This window comes from Hypanus sabinus, chromosome 11 (assembly GCF_030144855.1).
Source record: "Hypanus sabinus isolate sHypSab1 chromosome 11, sHypSab1.hap1, whole genome shotgun sequence".
In the NCBI taxonomy this organism is placed as follows: Eukaryota; Metazoa; Chordata; class Chondrichthyes; order Myliobatiformes; family Dasyatidae; genus Hypanus; species Hypanus sabinus.
The window spans coordinates 52,332,936-52,354,341 of NC_082716.1; the positions used below are offsets into that span (position 1 = coordinate 52,332,936).

Genomic DNA, 21,406 nt, shown 5'->3' on the forward strand with positions numbered 1-21,406 from the left:
ACAGCTGCATGTGGAAACAAATTCCACAAATTCACCACCCTTTGGCTAAAGAAATTTCTCCACATCTCTGTTTTGAAAGGGCATCCCACTATCCTGAAGCTGTGCCCTCTTGACGTAAATTCTCCCACCATGGGTAACATCATTTCCACGTCTACTCTGTCTAGGCCTTTCAACATTCCAAAGGTTTCAATGAGATCCCCCTCATCCTTCTGAATTCCAGTGAGTACAGACCCAGAGCCATCAAACATTCCTTATGTGATAACCCTTTCGTTCCTGGAATCATCCCTGTGAACCTGCTCTGGGCCCTCTCTAATGTCAGGACATCTTTTCTAAGATGAGGGGCCCAAAACTGTTCACAATACTTGACATGAAGTTTCACCAGTGCCTTATCACAACCTTGCTCTTCTATTCTAGACCTCTTGAAATGAATGCTAACATGTCATTTGCCTTCCTCACCACCGACTCAACCTGCAAGTTAACCTTCAGGGTGTTCTGCAAGATGCAAGGACTCCCAAGTCCCTCTGCATCTCAACTTCCTGGATTTTTTTTCTTTTTTAGAAAATAGTCTGCATATTTATTTCTACTACCAAAGTCCATGACCATCCCTTTGCACCTCTGTTTTCTGAATCTGAAACTATCCTACACCTTTATTCTGTCTACCAAAGTGCATAACCCCACACTTCCCTACCCACACTTCCCTATGCTGTATTCCACTGTATTCCGTCTGCCACTTCATTGATCACGCTTCCAACCTGTCCAAGTGCTTCCGCACACTTGACCGCAAAGCCATTAATTCTGTCATCCAGATCATTAACATGTAACATGAAAAGTAGAAGACCCAACACTGACCCTGTAGAACCCCACTGGTCACCTGCAGCCATCTGGAAAAGGACCTCTTTATCCCCTCCCTGACATCTGCCAATCAGCCGGTCTTCTATCCATGTTAGTACCTTATCTCTAACACCATCTTGTTTAGCAGATGTCTATGCCATACTATATCAATGGAGTTCTGAAATCCAAGTAAATGACGTCCACTGACCCTCCTTTGTCTAACCTGCTTGTTATCTCTTCACAACATTCTAACAGGTTTATAAGGCAAGATCTTCCCTTAATGGAACAAAGCTGACTTCATCCTATTTTATCACATCCTTTCTTAAATAGTGCTGTCATGTTTAAACCATAAAAGATGTTAGCATCCTTTTACCTAATCTTTGTTCCCTCATCCCGTCACCTTCTCAACCCACACTCACTTCTAATTTTTCTCAGAATTACCCCTTTACTCCCCCTTTCCCCTTAACAAACTGTTATGTTTTGTAGCTCCAAAACTAATCAAAAGAACATCATGGAGCTGGGGATAATGTGTCTATACTGTTCTTACTTTTCGTGAGACATGCATTTATAATGTGGTGGCATGATGACGTATGCTGTTACGTACTTCTACATATAACCCGAAATGAATTACTTAAACAAACAAGAATGATTATTCAAACAATATTACTTAAATATTTAAAAAGCAAACATGAGGAAATCTGCAGATGCTGGAAATTCAAGCAACACACACAAAATGCTGGTGAAATGCAGCAGGCCAGGCAGCATCTATCGGGAGAAGCACTGTCGATGTTTCAGGCCGAGGCCCTTCGTCAGGACTCACTGTCGAAGTTACGGGCCGAGACCCTTCGTCAGGACTCACTGTCGACATTATGGGCCAAGACCCTTCGTCAGGACTCACTGTCAACGTTTCAGGCCAAGACCCTTTGTCAGGACTCACTGTCAACGTTTCAGGCCAAGACCCTTCATCAGGACTCACTGTCGACGTTTTGGGCCGAGACCCTGTCAACGTTTCTTCTCCCTATAGATTCTGCCTGGCCTGCTGCGTTCCACCAGCATTTTGTGTGTGTTGCTTACTCAAATATTACTGAAATATTAAGTACACAACATTCCTCTCGGCTTAGCTTTAAACCCCAACTCAATATAGAATGCATCACAACTCAATATTTAATGTATTGAGTTTGCAATGTAATGTATGCACAGCATACCACATAATACAAATACTATATAGATATCCACAGCATAGTAAATTTTAAACTATCTCATTCATATCTGAAGATTTAAATGCTATGGAGGATTTTACTCTTGTGAGATAATTATCTTTCCTGACAAGTGGAGTCACTCTGTTTGGCAGGTGAGACTTGAGACTGTGAAATGACCTCAGGTTCTGGGGCCTCCTCCGTGGTGGTTGTAGGAGTTGACTCTGGGACTGCAGAATGTGGTTCTGACTGCTCTGGACACCTTTCTTCTCTAACAATTGACTCTGCTCTCCTCAACTGATCGATGTGTCATCTCCAAAAGACTTCAGATACAATCTCCAATGTGCAGGACAGTGGTCCAGTTTTGTCTTTAATCTTTCCAAGTATCCATCTTCAAGATGAACTCCAACTTGTGCACATTTGACTGTTTAATTAGAATGGGCTCTTTTCTTTTTGTTATTCTTTACTAACCCTTTAGTTAAGTTAAGATTGATAAATATAATTACTTTAATCATATGCAGTGTACTTTCTGTTATTTCATGGCACTAATTTGTAACAGGGTAGCAAATGACACAGAATCCACACAAACCAGGGTTTGGGGTGTGACGAGCTGTCTCAATCTCATGAGTTTGCGGACTTGAGAGTGCCTTACCTAGACTTACGCAGCCAGGGAAACCAAGGTGTTTCATATGTGTTATATTTTTTTTAGCATTTTCTGCAAGTTTCAACTTAAAATCTACCTTTTTGATCTTTATTCTGTCGTATGTGAGCCCCTGCTACAAGGGTAGCATGATATGTTCAGCCAAGAATGTTTCTGTTTAGATGTTGCAATTTTGTTCTTTCTCATTTTCATACCAAATGGCAACTCAAATGCACCTTTGGCTGCTGATTCCATTGATACAGCAATTTCAACTACTCTTTGAAATCCACGTTCTGCTTCAGTTAAGAATGCTTTCTTGTAAGATTCCACAAAATTAAGAAACTCTCTTTCTTTTTCAATCTTTTTATTGATTTTCATATATACACAAAAAAAAATAACATAGTAATAAGTAAATTATGAATACAATAGACTTGAAATCACATTGATAATAAGATAACAATATCCTACTAAACATCAACAGAAGAAAATACCTTAATCAATCAAGTCCATATGATTATATGAAAAAAAACCAAAAATAACCATTAAAAAAGAAAAAAAAAATTGAAAATATATGAAAAAAAAGTATATATATAAAAAAAAATAAAACACTAAACTAAACTAACATGTAAACTAACAGTTTACAAGTATATGATAGTGTCAAAGAACTCCGGAACTCCATACCTGAACATGAATAAGCAGAAAGAAGGTCTGGAAAAGGCCAAATTAATTCATATGAAAATGTCGAATAAACGGTCTCCAAGTTTCTTCAAATTTAATTGATGAGTCAAAAATAGTGCTTCTAATTTTTTCCAAACTCAGATAAGAAATAGTTTGAGAAAGCCATTGAAATGTGGTAGGAGGATTTACTTCTTTCCAATTTTGTAATATAGACCTTCTGGCCATTAATGTTACAAAAGCAATCATTCGTCTGATTGAAGGGGAAAACTGATTACCATCTTCATTTGGTATGCCAAAAATTGCAGTAATAAAATGAGGTTGTAAATCTATATTCCAAATTGAGGAAATAGTAGTAAATATATCCTTCCAGTAATTATGTAAAGTGGGACATGACCAGAACATATGGGTCAATGAGGCCACTTCTGAATGACATCTGTCACATTGAGGGTTAATATGAGAATAGAATCGAGCAAGTTTATCTTTAGACATATGAGCTCTATGTACAATTTTAAATTGTATTAAAGCATGTTTAGCACATATAGAAGAAGAATTAACCATTTGCAAAATTTTTTCCCATTTATCTGTTGATATGTTATATTGAAGTTCTTTTTCCCATTCTTGTTTAATTCTAACTGATATTTCTGGTTGTATCTTCATAATCATACTAATCCCTTCTGACAAGGATTTAAGGTAAAAATCAAATCTGTAATGTCCACCAAAGTTGAATTAGGAAAAGATGGTAAAACTTTATGTAAGAAATTTCTAATTTGTAAATATCTGAAAAAATTAGATTTAGGTAATTCAAATTTATTGGAAAGTTGATCAAATGACATCAAAGTATCTTCAAAAAAGAGATCACGAAAACATTTTATACCTTTCCTTTTCCATATGTTAAAAGCTTGATCTGTCCAAGAGGGTTTGAAAAAGAAATTAAGTAAGATAGGGCTATCAAGAACAAAGTTTTTCAAAGTAAAAAACTTACGAAATTGAAACCAAATTCGTAATGTATGTTTAATAACAGGATTAGATATTTGTTTATTAAATTTAACTAAATCCGCAGGAAGACAAGAACCAAGAACAGAGAATAGAGAATATCCCTTTACCTCATTACATTCCAAATTTACCCACTGTGGGCACAGTGGTGAATCCAAATCTAGTTTCCAATACAATAAATTACGAATATTATTTGCCCAATAATAAAATCTAAAATTAGGTAAAGCTAAACCACCATCTTTTTTTGATTTTTGTAATTGCTTTTTACTTAACCTAGGGTTTTTATTTTGCCACACAAATGAGGAAATTTTTGAATCAATGTTATCAAAAAAAGATTTAGGAATAAAAACTGGTAGGGCTTGAAATAAGTATAAAAATTTCGGTAAAATCATCATTTTAATAGCATTAATCCGACCAATTAATGATAAAAACAAAGGAGACCATCTTGTAGTAAGTTGATGAATTTGATGAAGCAAATTAAGAAACCCTCAATGCATCACAAAGCCCATTAATGAACTGACAATGCTCGGATGATCTTTTTAGTTCAGCCACGTAAGCTAAAGTGAACTCCCCTTTCTTTTGATTCTGTTTATGAAGTCAATAGTCTTAGTTGTAAATGTTCCTGCATTATGTTCATACTATCAACAAAGCTCATTTCAGCTGGTTTGACTGGAACAGTCAAACTTTTAAGCAAACAAAAGCTCTTCCATTCATTGAACTTAGTAACAATGGTACCCACCTTTCATAGCTGTTTTATTTGATTCAAAGTACTGCTCAATGTGTTCAGTATACATAATCTAGTTATCTGTTGTGCAATTGAACACATGGATTTTTCCAATGTGGCCAGACATTTCTGCTCTTCTATTAAATTTATAATTATTTTATCATCTGTTTTCAACAGTGCCTTTGTTTCCTGAAGAGCATCAAGAAAGCTCACCTCTGTCCCAGGATACTGACAGACTTTTACCGCTGTACCACTGAGAGCCTACTCACCAACTGCATCTCAGTGTGGTATGGCAATTGTCCCGTATCGGACTGCAATGCACTCCAGCATTGGTGAAAACAGCCTAGCAGATTATCGGCACCTCACATCACAGCGCACCGCAGTATTGCACCCATATTGTACTGTCTCAGTACTTTTATATTTGTGTGCTGTAGCACTTACTTTTTATTCACAGCTATTTTGTAAATAACACTATTCTTTGCATTTCTAGTTAGATGCTAACTGCATTTCATTGGCTTTGTATCTGTACTTGGCACAATGACAATAAAGTTGAATCTAATCTAATCTAAGCTAATGCTGCACTTATTTTAAAACTCGAACGTCTCGCTGACCTCGATAGGTAGGTAGTCCTCTCAGGTTCACTTTAAAACTGATTTGTTGCTACTGTTGTGTAACTCCAAAACTTATTAAAAGAAAAACACAGAGTTGGGGATAACATGTCTATTTCATTCTTACTTTTAACAAGGCGTGCACATGTGACATGTTGGCATAATGATGTATGCTAATCACATATTTTTACTTATAATCTATAATGAATTACAGTATGTAAATAGCAAAGAATGCATAATCAAACAAGATATTTACAATATAACTCAAGTGTTACTGAAATATTAAACAAATATAACTTTATTATGCTCCTAGGAGCTTTATACTAACTAAGCAGTATTGGAACATGTAGGTAGCAGAAATTAAGACAGACAAATGTATGATTTTATTTCCCAGTAATCAGCTCAGGTACTGGCTGAATAACTTAGAGGATATTAGTGAGAAAGGAAGTGTAAGTAGTGAGATAACAGCATTGCTTTTAGTAACAGACTAAGACAACTGCACTGCTCCAAAGAGCATTATAGGAGATCATTGTTACCCTCGGCCATTTGGCTCTATAATGAGTCAACCTATAGCCAGGGAAGTGATGACTCCCTCCTGTTTGACTGTTTGAGGTAACTTATTTTTTTATCCTTTCTTACTTCAAAGTCTGTGCATTGTAACACTACCGTGACACTGTAATTTCCTTTGGGATCAATAAAGTATCTGTCTATTTATCTATCTATCTATCTAGATAGCTCACAGCCAATACATTGGGATGAATAGAAAAAAAATGTGGGTGGAATGACAATAAGACCAGAAGATATAGGAGCAGAATTAGGCTATTTGTGCCATCGAGTCTGCTCCACCATTTCATCACGACTGATCTACTTGGTATTGCCAACTTTAAGTGTTTTTTTTTATATTTTAGAACTATGCAGAATAATGCAATTTCTCTTATTCGAGCACTAGTCCTGGACTGACTCACTTTCATGTACAGTATGTAAGAATATACACAAAATACTGATGTCATCACCCCTACAGTAAAATAGCAAGTTGAGTTTCACAAATCTTCATTAGAATCTATACTTAATTGCACAGTGTCTGAAGAAACATATTTTCAATCATATTGTACACGTGTAGCTCATGTAATATACATATGTAATATAAAAATAGATAGTATAAGTTCTTATAATTATAAAAAAGCAGAAAAAGGCGACTAAAATGAACGTATGTCCTTTGGAAGTTGAGAAGGGGAAAATAAAATTGGGTAGTGTGGAAATTGCTGAGGCCTTGAATGACTATTTTGTATCAATCTACATGGTGGAGGACATGTCTAACATGCTAAAGAGATGTTATGTATGTATTAGGAGTTGAGTACCTTGATGCACTCTTTGCCACTAAAGAAGTAGCAAACTAGGGGACTTAAAGTAGACAAGTACCTAGTTCTGATGGAATGCATCCCAGGTGCTGAAAAAAGTGGCAGAAGTTGTAATAGGCAAGTTTGTAATGATTTACCAAAGCTCTCTGGACTCTGAACAGGTCCTGGCTGATTGGAAAACAGGGAATGTCATGCACAAGAGAAAATCTGAAGATGCTGGTATGTTACCCCACTGATTTTTTAAAAAGACAAAAGGCAGGTAACTTAAGGCCAGTTAAGTTACTGTAGTTGGGAAAATGCTTGAAGCTATCATAAAGGAAGAAATTGTATGACAGCTGGATAGAAATAATTCCATCAGGCAGACACAGCATGGGTTCATAAAGGGTAGATCCTGCTTGGCTAACTAACTGGGGTTTTTGAGGATATAATGAGCACAGGGATAGGGGGCAACAGATGGATGTTGTATACTTAGATTTCCAGAAGGCATTTGATAAGGTGTCAGATATGTTTTTTTGGGATTTCTTTGTTTTGTGGTTGACTGTAAGGCGATGAATCTCAAGGATGTATATTGTATCCATATTTTGATAATAAATTTATGTAGAACTTTGAACAGAGAAGATTTTCCATAAGAGAAGGATACAATGGAGTTTGAGGTTATATGATAACATGGGGCAGGGGTGAAGACTAGACTGAACTCCTGCCTCAGCAAGGACCTGGACCCATTGCAATTTTCCTATCGCCACAATAGGTCAATGGCAGACACAATCTCAATGGCTCTTCACATGGCCATAGGTCACCTGGACAAAACAAACACCAATGTCAGGATGCTGTTTGTCAACTATAGCTCAGCATTCAACACCATCATTCCCACAATCCTGATTGAGTAGTTACTGACCTGGGCCTCTGTAGCTCCCTCTGCAATTGGATCCTCGACATCCTAATGGGAAGACCACAATCTGAGTGGATTGGTGATAATATCTCCTCCTCGCTGACAATCAACACTGGCGCACCTCAGGGGTGTGTGCTTAGCCCACTGTTTTCTCTCTTTATACCCATGACTGTGTGGCTCAAATCCCATCTATAAATTTGCTGATGATACAATCATTGTTGGAACAATCTCAGATAGCGATGAGATGCTGTACCAGAGTGAGATATGCCAACTAGTGGAGTGGTGCTGCAGCAACAACCTGGCACTCAACGTGAGTAAGATGAAAGAGCTGACTGTGGACTTTAGAAGGGTAAGGTGAAGGAACACATACCAATCCTCAATCATTTCATTTCATTTTTTAATCTTTTTATTGATTTTCAAATAAAGAATATACAAATCAGAGGAGGAGTTTAGCAAACAGATAATATAAAAGACATATAACCAGCAATAATAAAAACAGAAAATATATAATGTCAAAATCAAATATGTAAAATATGATGCTGTTATATATACAATGGTAAAAAAAACTACAACTCCTCATAGCAATCATAAAAAAAGATTGGAAATTTTATTGATAAAGAAAAAAACCCCACTAACTAAACTGAAACAAATAAAAAGATTGGGCAGTCCAATTGAGGATAAAATTAGAAAAAAAGAGTGAGAAAAAAAGACATCCTTCCAGTCATCTCTGAACCTTCATGGATAAGGATTTTCCCCAAAGAGAATGAAGAAAAATAAATAAATAAAAATAAATTAAATCATGTGAAAATATTGAATAAAGGGTCACCAGACTTGTTCAAAATCAAAGGATGTATCAAATGTCCGGCTTCTAATTTTCTCCAAACCTAGACATGACATAATGGAGGGGAGACAATAAAAAACAGTAGGTGGGTTAGATTCTTTCCTGTGTAGCAAAATAGCTCTCCTAGCCAGTAAAGTTGAAAAAACTATCACCTGTTGGGCGGAAGCAGACTTTGCTTGCTTCCTCTGGAATAATCCCAAAAATTGTTGTGTGGATTAGGTTTATAACTTTAGATAATATTCCAAACATTGTTTAAAAATTGTTTAAACTTACACATGACCAAAACATATGAGTTAGAGTAGCCACTTCTGCATTACATCTGTCACAAATAGGGCTTAAATTAGGAAAAATATGCACTAATTTATCTTTGGACATATGGGCCCTGTGTACTATCTTAAACTGAATTAAGATATGGCGTGCACAGATAGATGAATTATTGACTAAATAATAAAATTTACTCCGTTGATTATCTGAAAGTGAATGTTGAAGTTCTATTTCCCAGGTGCGTTGAACCCTATCATTAGGCAAAATGCGAGCATTCATTAACTGTTTATAAATGATAGCTATTAATTGTTTTTGAAAAGGTTTAAACTGAAAAATAGCATAGGCCAAATTTAAAGAGCAGGCCGAGGGGTAATTTGGTAAAAAAATCACGTAAAAATTCCTAACCTGTAAATATCTGAAAAAATGTGTATTAAAGATTGATGCACCATCAATAACTCTCGGAGATGGGAGGCAAACAACAGGCTTTTATTAGCTGCAAGAAACAACCACACAACATCCTAGAGATTGAGAGGGGGAGCAATGCCTGCAACCGCCTTTATACAGGGGTCTGTGGGAGAAGCCACAGGAGCAGTCAGCAGAGGGGCGTGTCCAGACAGGTATATGTAGTTCACCACAGAGATATCATATTTATCTATTAACTGTGAAAAAGAAATTAAATTCTTGTAAAAACAAATCTAAAAAAGTTTTTATTCCCTTAATTTTCCATGTTAAAAAAGCCTTATCCAAAGTTGATGGTTTAAAAAGGAAATTAGAATAAATATTACAAGAAAGTAGAACATCATTTAATTCAAAAAATCTACGAAATTGAAACCAAATTTTTAAAGTATGTTTAACAATAGGGTTGAGAGCTTGTCTACCTATTCTGGAGAGCGAAACTTGAAGAGGACCAATCCTCATAGAGGGATCAGAGTAAGCAGTTTCAAGTTCCTGGGTGTCAAGATCTCTGAAGGCCTAATCTGGTCCCAACATATCAATGCAGTTATAAAGAAGGCAAAACAGCAACTATACTTTATCAGGAGTTTGAAGAGATTTGGTATGTCAACAAATACACTCAAAACATACAGCTGTACTGTGGAGAGCATTTTGACAGGTTGCATCACTGTCTAGTATGGAGGGGCTACTTCACAGGACCGAAAGAAGCTGCAGAGGGTTGTAAATTCAGTTGGCTCCATCTTGGGTACTAAGCTACAAAGTACCCAGGACACCTTTAGGGAGCGGTGTCTCAGAAAGGCAGTGTCCATCATTAAGGCCCTCCAGCACACAGGGCATGCCCTTTTCTCACTGTTACCATCAGGTAGGAGGTACAGAAGTCTGAAGGCACACACTCAGTGATTTAGGAACAGCTTCTTCCCCTCCGTCATCTGATTCCTAAATGGACATTGAACCCATGAACACTATCATAATTTTTAAATATATTATTTCTGTTTTTTTGCATAATTTTTAATCCATTCTATATACATACACTGTAATTGATTTACTTATTTATTATTGTTGGGTTTTTTTCTTCTCCTTCTATATTATGTATTGCATTGAATTGCTGCTGCTAAGTTAACAAATTTTACCACCCATGCCAATGATAATAAACATGATTCTGGACAGAGAATTGGTTATCCAAAAGAAGTCAGAGAGTTTGGATAAATGGGTGCTGGGCCCACAACTGTTCACAATATAGATTAACACTCTGGAAGAGGGGACTGAGTGTAGCATATCTAATGTTGATGACACTTAATTGAGTGGAAAAGCAAATTGTGCAGAGGATCCAGAGAGATATAGATAGGTTAAGCAAATTGACAAGGCTCTGGCAAAAGGAGCATCATGTTGGTAAATGTGAGTTCATCCACTTTTGACGAGAAAATAGAAAATCAGATTATTAATTAAATGGTGAAAGATTGCAGCATGCCGTTGTGTAGATGGACTTGGGAGTGCTAGTGCATTAATTGCAAAAGGTTGGTTTGTAGGTGCATAATCAAGAAAGCATATGGAATGTTGGTCTTCATTGCTGGAAGGATTGAATTTAAGAGCAAGGGCTTTTGCTGTAACTGCACACAGGGTACTGGTGAGGCTGCATCTGGTGTACTGCATGCTGTTCTGGGCTCTGTACTTCAGGAAAGATACACTGGCTTTGGGGGTAGTGCGGAAGAGGTTCACCAGGTTGATTCCGGAGTTGAGGGGATTAGCCTATGGGTAGAGATTGAGTCACTCACTGGAATTCAGAAGAATGAGCTGGGATCTTAGTGAAACATATAAAATTGTAAAAATAACATAGAGGCATGAAAGTTGTTTCTATTGGTCAGTGAGACCTAGGGGACACAGTCTCCAGATTTTTGGGAATAGATTTAGGATGGCGATGAGGAGAAATTGCTTTCTTCAGAGATTAGTGAATCTGTGGAATTCTCTGTCCGGCGAAGTTATCTCATTTAATGTATTTTAGACACAGTTAGATAGATTCTTGCACATCTGGGGAAATAGGAGCTATGAGGAAAAGGCAAGTGGGCGGAGGTTGGTCCATGGCCAGATCAGCTATGACATTGTTGAATGGCCGGATGGTCAAGACTCCTCTTCCTATTTCTTATGTAAATCATCACCAGCATTTCGCAATTATTGTTGCACATCTAAAAATTAAAATGGGGAAAAATCTGATCTAAAATCGAAAATAAAACGGTTAACATTTAGACTCCAGTGCTGTGCATTCGGGGACAAGACGAATGTTGTTACGGGATTTTTTCGTGCGTTGTGCAGCTTTAAAGGGCGGTGGCATTAGAAGTGAACTTTGTTCCGGGTTAAAGATGGTGTTTCCGACAGAAAACATGGCAGCCGTCCGGAGACGAGCGTTTGTTGTGGGAGTGGGAATGACCAAGGTATATGTGAAGGAAGAAAAAGAGGCAAAGTTTGCGTACGGGTGCTTTAGAGCGGTGTTACTTACAGCAAAGAGACCGATGTCTGGGGCTCATTTCCCAGACAGAAGCTTTTGCATGGCTCTTTAAACGAGTTTATATCGGTTACTTTGTCACATAGCCGGCCAACAGGGCTGTCTTGGAGAATGAGCAAATGCGTTGGCACATTCGCAAGGGCCAGACACTCCCGTTTCTCCTTGTAAGATGACGACCGATAGAAGCTGAGAGTCCAGTATACACTGGCCTAGGTTTCTGTGAGGCACGACTGTGGTTCAGTCAGTGTTTGGCGAATAGAATCATTCTATCCGAACTTCAGCAACGCTGCTCATTCTTAGTGTGTATATCTGGAGGCGGGGGCGGGTTATAGTACAGAACTGTGAAAGGTGGAGCGTTTAATATTGCTAGATATTATGTTTCTTTTCCTTTTAGTTGGTGTGATTTTCTCTATTTTGCAGATTGTAGTTAATGAGTCAGATCTTGCCAGCTATTGCTGACAGTTCTAAACTGAATATATGGTGTTTTAATTTTTGAAAGAGAATTATGTTTGCACTTAATACACTGTTTCAAACATATGATTAGGATTTGCAGAGTTAGGAGGGAAAATTTATCAACTTGCCTGAGCACTGAATGGTTGGGTCTAATCTAGTTGAGGTTTCTCTATGTTATGGAAGGGAATTGCCCGTTGGATCATACCAGGCCAATACTGAAGGGTTCAAAAGCCCTTTACAGGAATCTCTACACGAGTGTCACCTCACAGGCAACCTGGCGGTTCCCAGCTAACTGTCTAGTACCTGACATGCCCTGACTAAACCATAAATAATACTTGGTCTTCTGTCAGTAAGCATTGAGCTTCGTGTAATGAGAAAGAGCAGGGTATAAAGAAACTAGTTAATTGTGAGCAAAGTATTCTTGAAATGAAAACACCATGATGTCTTGGGGGAAAATAAAATGATCAACCTGAATGCTGAGATCCCCAAAGAACTTGTGACATAAGGAACAGATAATGAAGGGAAAGGGGCAAAGGAGATCCAACATTCGAGAGGCCCAAAGACCCTCTCTGCTGAGAGCCAAGCCTGGAGGAGAGCTTATCAAGAACAGGGAACAATTAGTGCCTGGTGGTAGGAGCACCTTGGAGATTCCCCACACTGTGATGGTGTTTGATGCAATGACTACATTCCACAGGGTGCGATTTGCCACCTGGTGAGAAATTGAAAATGGCATCAATCATTTTGTAAAACAGGTTCAAGAGCAGATGAAATCCTTGCTGATATAGTTAAAAGATGGTGGAGAAATACTTCTGAAATCACTTCTTATTTCCCTTTGTAGATAAGAAAAACAGTGGTATTTCTACATTTTCCCTCTAAGGAAAGCATCCACTTCTGTTAAAACTTGTGAAGAGCTTGTATTTCATTCTAGTCCCTATCCCTCCACTCTTATAAACTCCAGCATACTGAAGCCCAGTCTATCTATTCTTTCCTCAAAATAATCTGCCCACACCAATTCATCAAACAAAACACTGAACTGTATTCAAAGTGTGAAAGGGATACCACTGTCACAATGGATTAGGATTTTTGATGAGTGTGTTTCAGTACTTTAACAAACTTGAGAATATAATTAGAAAGATTTCTCCAGTTCTTGGAAATGCATTTGAGAGACTGCTATACATCTTGAGGGTTTGGAAAGGGAAGTGCATTGTAGATAAGTTATAAATACAGGAGATATTGCAGATGCTGAAAATCCAGAGCAATGCACTCAAAATGTTGGAGGAACTCAACCTCATCTATGGAGAGGAATAAACATTCGATGTTCAGGCTGTGACCCTTCATTGGAACTAGAAAGGAAGGTGGCAGAATAAGCAGGTGGGAGAGAGGGAAGGAGTACAAGATGGCAAGATGATTTTCCTCCATCTTCTTATTCTGGCTTCTGCCACCTTTCTTTCCAGTCCCAATGAAGGGTCTCAGCCTGAAACGTTGACTGTTTATTCCTCTCATACGTGCTTCCTCATGTCCTAAGTCCCTGCGTGATTTTGTGTATATTATTGTGGCCATGTTGGTGCTTTGTCAAGACCAAGAGGTCAAGAGTTTCTTTCTTTTAGAGTGTCGAGGATGATAGATTTGAAAGTTGTGTTATATCAACATTAATTAACACGACTGTAGTTTAGTGGATCTGGGGGTTTTGGCAACAAGATTTTGGAGAGGCCAAGAGTGGGATAACAGAGAATTTAAAGCAAAAGCACATACTCTTTGCAGGAGCCAAGAGAACTTCGTTCTAGCAGGTCTGGCCCTCTGAAAGCAGCCTGAGGAGTCAGCTAACTGGATTGTCTTGACCTTAGTGTCAAAAACAAACATGCTGCACTCCTCACATTTGTCTTGGTGACGGGGTTACATTTTCCTGCATGTTATCTGACAGCCTGACCATTGTCTTCAGGTTTTCATTTATTTAAATATTGCTGGATAGTGGGTATGAAGTCATTGTTGATTTCTCCACTTCTGACTCACAGGGGAAGGCATTTCATGGTCCTTTTCCCATCGCTCCATGATGTAGGACAGTAGCATCAGTTATAGTACCATGGACCCACATCACTGGGTCTTCATTCAGTTGGATTCAATATCCTTGCCTCTCCTCAAGTCACCACCCTGTTACAGAATAAATTGCTGTCAGTAAGCACAAGCCAAGTCAAGTCAAGTAAATTCACTTTTATTGTCATTTCGATCATAACTGCTGGTACGGTACATAGTAAAAATTAAACAACGTTTTTCAGGATCATGGTGTTACATGACACAGTACAAAAACTGGACTGAACTATGTTAAAAAAAAACAACACAGAGAAAGCTACACTAGACTACAGACCTACATAAAGTGCACAAAAACAGTGCAGGCATTACAATAAATAATAAACAGGACAGTAGGGCAAGGTGTCAGTCCAGACTTCGGGTATTGAGGAGTCTGATAGCTTGGGGGAAGAAACTGTTACATAGTCTGGCCGTGAGAGCCTGAATGCTTTTCCCAGATGGCAGGAGGGAGAAGAGTTTGAGGGGTGCATGGGGTCCTTCATAATGCTGTTTCCTTTGCAAATACAGCGTGTAGTGTAAATGTCTGTGATGGCGGGAAGAGAGACCCTGATGATCTTCTCAGCTGACCTCACTATCTGCTGCAGGGTCTTGCGATCCGAAATGGTGCAATTTCCAAACCAGGCAGTGATGCAGCTGCTCAGGATGTTCTCAATACAACCCCTGTAGAATGTGATGAGGATGGGGGGGTGGGACATGGACTTTCCTCAGCCTTCGCAGAAAGTAGAGATGCTGCTGGGCTTTCTTTGCTATGGAGCTGGTGTTGAGGGACCAGGTGAGATTTTCCGTCAGGTGAACACCAAGAAATTTGGTGCTCTTTACGATCTCTACCGAGGAGCCGTCGATGTTCAGTGGGGAGTGGTCACTCCGTGCCCTCCTGAAGTCAACACCCATCTCTTTTGTTTTGTTCATATTAAGAGCCAGGTTGTTGTCTCTGCACCAGTCCGTTAGCTGCTGCACCTCCTCTCTGTAAGCTGACTCGTCGTTCTTGCTGATGAGACACACCATGGTCGTGTCATCGGCGAACTTGATGATATGGTTCGAGCTGTGTGTTGCAGCACAGTCGTGGGTCAGCAGAGTGAACAGCAGTGGACTGAGCACACAGCCCTGGGGAGCCCCTGTGCTCAGTGTGATTGTGTTGGAGATGCTGCTCCTGATCCGGACTGACTGAGGTCTCCCAGTCAGGAAGTCTAGGATCCAATTGCAGAGGGAGGTGTTCAGGCCCAGTAGGCTCAGCTTTCCAATCAGTTTCTAAGGGATGATTGTGTTGAATGCTGAACTAAAGTCTATGAACAGCATCTGAACGTACGTGTCTTTTTTGTCTAGGTGGGTTAGGGCCAGGTGGAGGGTGGTGGCAATGGCATCATCTGTTGAGCAGTTGGGATGATACGCAAACTGCAGAGGATCCAGTGAGGGGGCAGCAGGGTCTTGATATGCCTCATGATGAGCCTCTCGAAACACTTCATGATGATGGATGTGAGTGCAATGGGACGGTAGTCACTTAGGCAGGACACTGAAGACTTCTTCGGCACGGGGACGATGGTGGTGGCCTTCAAGCATGTTGGAATGGTGGCACTGCTCAGGGAGATGTTGAAGATGTCAGTGAGAACATCTGCTGGCTGGTCTGCACATCCTCTGTCTGATCCAGCAGCCTTCCGTGGGTTGACCCTGCATAGGGTTCTTCTCACATCGGCCACGGTGAGATAGAGCACCTGGTCATTTGTAGGGGGGGTGGACTTCCTCGCTGCCATGTCATTTTCTGCCTCAAACCAGGCATAGAAGTTATTCAATGCATCTGGGAGGGAGGCATCACCCGCACAGTCAGATGATGTCCTGTAATTGGTGATGTCCTGGATGCCCTTCCACATGCGCCTCGTGACACCGTTGTCCTGGAAGTGGCTGTGGATTAGCTGGGCGTGTGCACGCTTTGCCCTTCTGATGGCCCGGGACAGTTTGGCCCGTGCTGTTGTTAGAGCTGCCTTGTCGCCTGCTCTGAAGGCGGACTCGCGGGACCTCAGCAGCGCACGCACCTCTGTGGTCATCCATGGCTTCTGGTTAGCGTGTATAGTGATGGTCTTGGACAGAGTAACATCATCAATGCACTTGCTGATGTAGCTGGTCACTGATGCTGTGTACTCCTCTAAGTTGGTAGAGTCACCATTGGTTGCAGCCTCCCTGAACATGTGCCAGTCAGTGTGCTCAAAGCAGTCTTGAAGAGCAGAGATGGCTCCTGCTGGCCAGGTTTTCACCTGCTTCCGAACTAGTCTGGAGCATCTGACAAGCGGCCTGTATGCTGGGATTAGCATAACAGAGATGTGGTCTGAGAGGTGGGGGCGGGGCTCTGCCAGGTATGCATCGTAGATGTTTGTATAAACCAGGTCCAACGGGTTCTTCCCCTTCGTTGTAAAGTCCACATACTGATGGAATTTGGGGAGCACTGACTGAAGGTTCGTGTGGTTAAAATCACCGGTGACAATAAACAGACCATCAGGGTGTGTGTTCTGAAGTTCGCTAATAGCCCCGTACAGTTCACAGAGCGCCTCCTTAGCATTAATGCTGGGGGGAATGTAGACACCGAATATAAGGACAGAGGTGAATTCCCGTGGCAAATAAGCGCCCCAATATATCCAAATCCTCTTTAGAAATATAGGTGTACGGCTTATCTATTCAATTTTCCAAATTTGAAGGGACATATAGCTGTCATTTGTTGTTTTATGAATTTGTCATTCATTCTGAATTTTTCCCAAAACTTTTGAAGTAAGATGCAGTTAACAGTTATTGTCAATAATTGAGGCAATGTGATTTTTTTCCCCCCTCTAGTTTGAAAAACCTGGGGACCTAGACTATCCTGACATGGCAAAAGAAGCAGGTAGGCGAATCTTTTTGGCAATTTTTTTTGATTATTCGTAATAAGAAGTTGGACATTTTAAATAGAAGAACTCAATCATTATCACGATGCTTTGAAACCATGATATTGTATTTGTCTCTTAATGTTAAAATTGGTGGTGAACAAAGTATGTTCAAGAAGTGAGATATTTGGAGTTGGTTCCAAAGAACATTGTTTGATATAATGTCAAGTGGTTAACCCGTGTCATGGAGCAATCAGAACACCAGGTCGAACTGTGTGAATTTATGAATAGAACAATGTAAAGTCCTGTAGCAATCAGTTATGTTTTGCAGCTTATTCATATTAAAGAGAAACCAGAGATTTCTCACAACCAGAGCAAAAATTAAACTGTTGGAAGAACTCAACTGTCCAAGTAGCATCTGTGGAGGCTACTCAGTGGATTCTGGTTAAGTGAGACACATCGGGACCAGTACCTTTTGACTCCATTAAGCATCTGCCCAAATTAGTTGAAGTTACATGGAAATTATGTACTTAAATAGAATAAAGACAAGTTAGAGTACTATCAATGCTACTTAAGTATTATAAACCTGTTTGTTCCTAATACTTAGAGACGGGGGAATTCATCTGCGTTGTGGTCTTTTGACTGTAAATGAACAAAATCAGCAGACATCTTGTGCAGATAGTGGACAGCCTTCATACAATGCTGTCAGTGGTTGCATCTTCCAAATTGTCATTTTCATTGTAACATTCAGATAATTGTTGATACCTTAAAATTCTTTCAGGTTCCTAACTTACTGAAATAATTTCATTTTCATTCCCAGCTCTTTCTGGCATCCTCAAACATGAGTGCTTGAAAATGCAGTGAACAAACCAGTTCTGAATTGTCTTACTGCTTATTTCTCACCAACCAACAGTAACAAAAATTGTTTTTGTTTGAATGCAAAAACATGCAACTGATGTTATTTAAAAACAGTTCTCTTGAAGCATGGTGTAGTGTCTAACAGCCGCGTAATGCATGCGACTGATGATGGTTAGAAGCTGTTTGGCAACAGTTTCCTGTCCCAATTAAATTACATAGTGTCCCAAATACATGAAGGGTATCCTGGCAATTTTCTTGAATAGTTTTTATACTTAAAGAGTTGTCCCAAATTAACAGCTGCCATGATTAACTGATGACCCAGTTCCCCAGTTAACCAGAATCCACTGTATTGAGTTTCTGTGTTAAGACCCTGCTTCAGGACTATGGGGGTGGGGGGGGGGGGATGGCCATTCTCTAGGAGTGCAAGGAAAAGGTGGGACAGAAACAAGTTGATGATGGGGTAGATGGATCCAGCAGAAGGGAAATAGGCAGGTAGAGAAAGGAAGAAGGATGGAAAAGGTGGACAAAGGGGAGAAAATATGAATGGACTGGTGGGAGTGGGATAGGAACACAGGTATGGGTTACCTAAATTAGAAGATTCATTTTTCATACCTTTGTTACAAACTACCCAAGCAGAATATGAGATGTTGTTCTTCTAGTTTGTGTTTGGCCTCACCATTGTAGTAGAGAAGCCCAAGAACGGATCAGTGTGGGAATGGGAGAGGAAGTTGAAATGACATGCTCAGAATGGCTGTTACAGACAGGTGCTCTGCAAAACTATTTGTCCTCTGCATTGACAAGACTGAGCTTAGACTAGTGAGCCGTTTCGTTATTTACTTAATTACTATCTTCTTAATTACCGCATCAAATGAATTGGTGGCATTATTCTGAATTTGATAAATACATTCTACAGAAGAGAAAATATAATTCGTTATTTTCTTTCCCTTGTAGCGGAGAAGGCGCTGGCTGATGCAGGCATTGCATATTCTGCTGTGGAACAAGCTTGTGTGGGTTATGTATACGGTAAGGGATACTTAACTAGGATTGATTACTTTGATAGTCCTATAGCTTTTGAATATGATATTTCTTTCCAGATAGAGACATTTGTGTTGAAAGCCACCATGGCAGTTGTGGCATTTCTCAGAACTGCTCCCACACTGTCAAACTTCCTTTGTCTATGATACAATCTGTAGCTCTAGTTAAGTGCAAAAATTCTGGCATTGTCTTAAACACTGCAGCTGTGGCTAAACTATTCAAAAATATTTAAATGCACTAGGCTATAGTGCTGTGAAATATTGTAAGTAAAGTCCAAATTTAAGCCTGTGAAGTATTCATAACCCTAGGCTGGATTGTATTTGACCTGGCCAGTACCTCATGGTTATTCCTGCCATGACTGTCCTTGTCTTTTGTAGCCGTGCAGATCCCAGTGGTCTTACTGCAGCTGTTCCATAAAGGTAGAGTAGACCATGAGTGGCAAATAAGCCTTGGAAAGGGCAATCTGAGCCCCTGCTGACAGTCTACTATTAAACCCCAGATGAGCAAAAATTAGATCTTTAAAGATAAAGATTATCTTTATTTTTCACATTTGCATCAAAACATATAGTGAAATGCCTTTTTTCAAAGGTGCAATTTAATGTCAGAGGAAAGTATACAATATACGTCCTGAAATGCTTTTCTTCACAAATAATCCACAAAAACAGAGGAGTGCCTGAAAGAATGAATGACAGGCAAATGTTAGAACCCCAAAGTCTCCCCCAGCTCCCTCTTCCCACATGTCAATGGCAACTCTGATATAAGGAACCCTGATAGCGAGTCCCATTCCCGCAAAGAACCGCAGTCAGCATGTAACTCCAGGTCAGGGTCTTCAAAAGAACCTTGAAAGGGAAAAATAGAGATATGAAAGATAGAAATAGAGCAGTTTCCAAAGATGCAAGCAAAGGAGTCACTGTTAGATGCCATTAACCTAAGCTCCACATCAAAGACCACAGTACCAGCATGTGCTGGGGGCAGCATGCAAGTGTTGTCATGCTCTTGGAGCCAATATAGCATGCCCACAACTTAACCATAACCCATACATCTTTGGAATGTGGGAGAAACCCACAGAGTCACGGGAAGAATGTACGAACTCCTTACAGACGTTGTTGGGCATTGAACTCTGATCACTGGTGCTGTAACGCATAATGCTAACCAGTTGCACTACCATACAGCCATGAATACATGCAAAATACGAATTATTTAAAAACAATTAACTGTTGTGAATTAATTAAAATTAAATTTAGCATAAAAGATATCACTCATTGGCAGTGGAGGCCAATCCTCTGGATGTTTTCAAGAAAGAGTTAGATAGAGCTCTTAAAGGTAGCGGAGTCAAGGGATATGGGGAGAGGGCAAGAACGGGGTACTGATTGTGGATGATCAGCCATGATCACAGTGAATGATGGTGCTGGCTCGAAGGGCCGAATGGCCTACTCCTGCACCTATTGTCTATTGACCACGGTCAGAAGAAGCTTGCTAGGTGCACTTGCTATCTCTGGGGTAAGGCTGAGGAGCAAGATGAAACAATATTGGCACAAATCTTTACAGAGCAGCCTTAGACACGATACTGAATCAATCTTCTTGCTAATTAAAGCAGAGAATGTAAATCCTCAGATCTTTGAAGGCTGGGTGCTTAGTCTGTTCCAAGGCTAGGATCAGTAACATTTGGGCAACTAAAGGATATGGGAAGAAGGTGGCAGAGTGGATGAAACACAGGCTCATCTGATCTATTTGAATGATGGCATGCGTTCGAGAGGCTGAGTGATCATCTTCTGGTTCTGCTGCTTCTGTCTTGTAGCATTTATTTTTAGCTTTGGGTGCAGTCTTTTGTGGATGCAACTTGGTTCAGAACCAGGAGTAATGATTTTATGTTGTCCTTCTTATGAAGGTGACTCGACTTGTGGCCAGCGTGCAATCTACCACAGTTTGGGAATGACTGGAATTCCTATCATTAATGTTAACAACAACTGCTCGACTGGTTCTACAGCTCTGTTCGTGGCCAGACAACTGATACAAGGAGGTAAGTTATCACAGCTTTAGAATTAAATACAAGTAGCAAAACCTTTGAGTTAGAGTTAACTAAATTAGAAGTAAGTTAATTAAAAATGAGAAGATAATAAAGAGAGAAATGTGAAAAATGTCTCATATTATTTTAGT

General features: G+C 39.7%; 1 protein-coding gene across 1 annotated transcript in view; it reads left to right on the top strand.

Annotated features, from left to right (window-relative positions):
• The first annotated feature begins 11,789 nt into the window (after positions 1 to 11,789).
• scp2a (sterol carrier protein 2a) overlaps positions 11,790 to 21,406 on the top strand; it is a 105,363-nt gene continuing 95,746 nt past the window's right edge. Inside the window, exons 1-4 of the mRNA XM_059984326.1 lie at positions 11,790 to 11,901; positions 17,328 to 17,376; positions 19,166 to 19,237; positions 21,138 to 21,269. Of these exons, the coding sequence (XP_059840309.1) occupies positions 11,830 to 11,901; positions 17,328 to 17,376; positions 19,166 to 19,237; positions 21,138 to 21,269 (325 nt within the window). The 5' untranslated portion in view covers positions 11,790 to 11,829. The remainder of the gene's footprint in view (positions 11,902 to 17,327; positions 17,377 to 19,165; positions 19,238 to 21,137; positions 21,270 to 21,406) is intronic.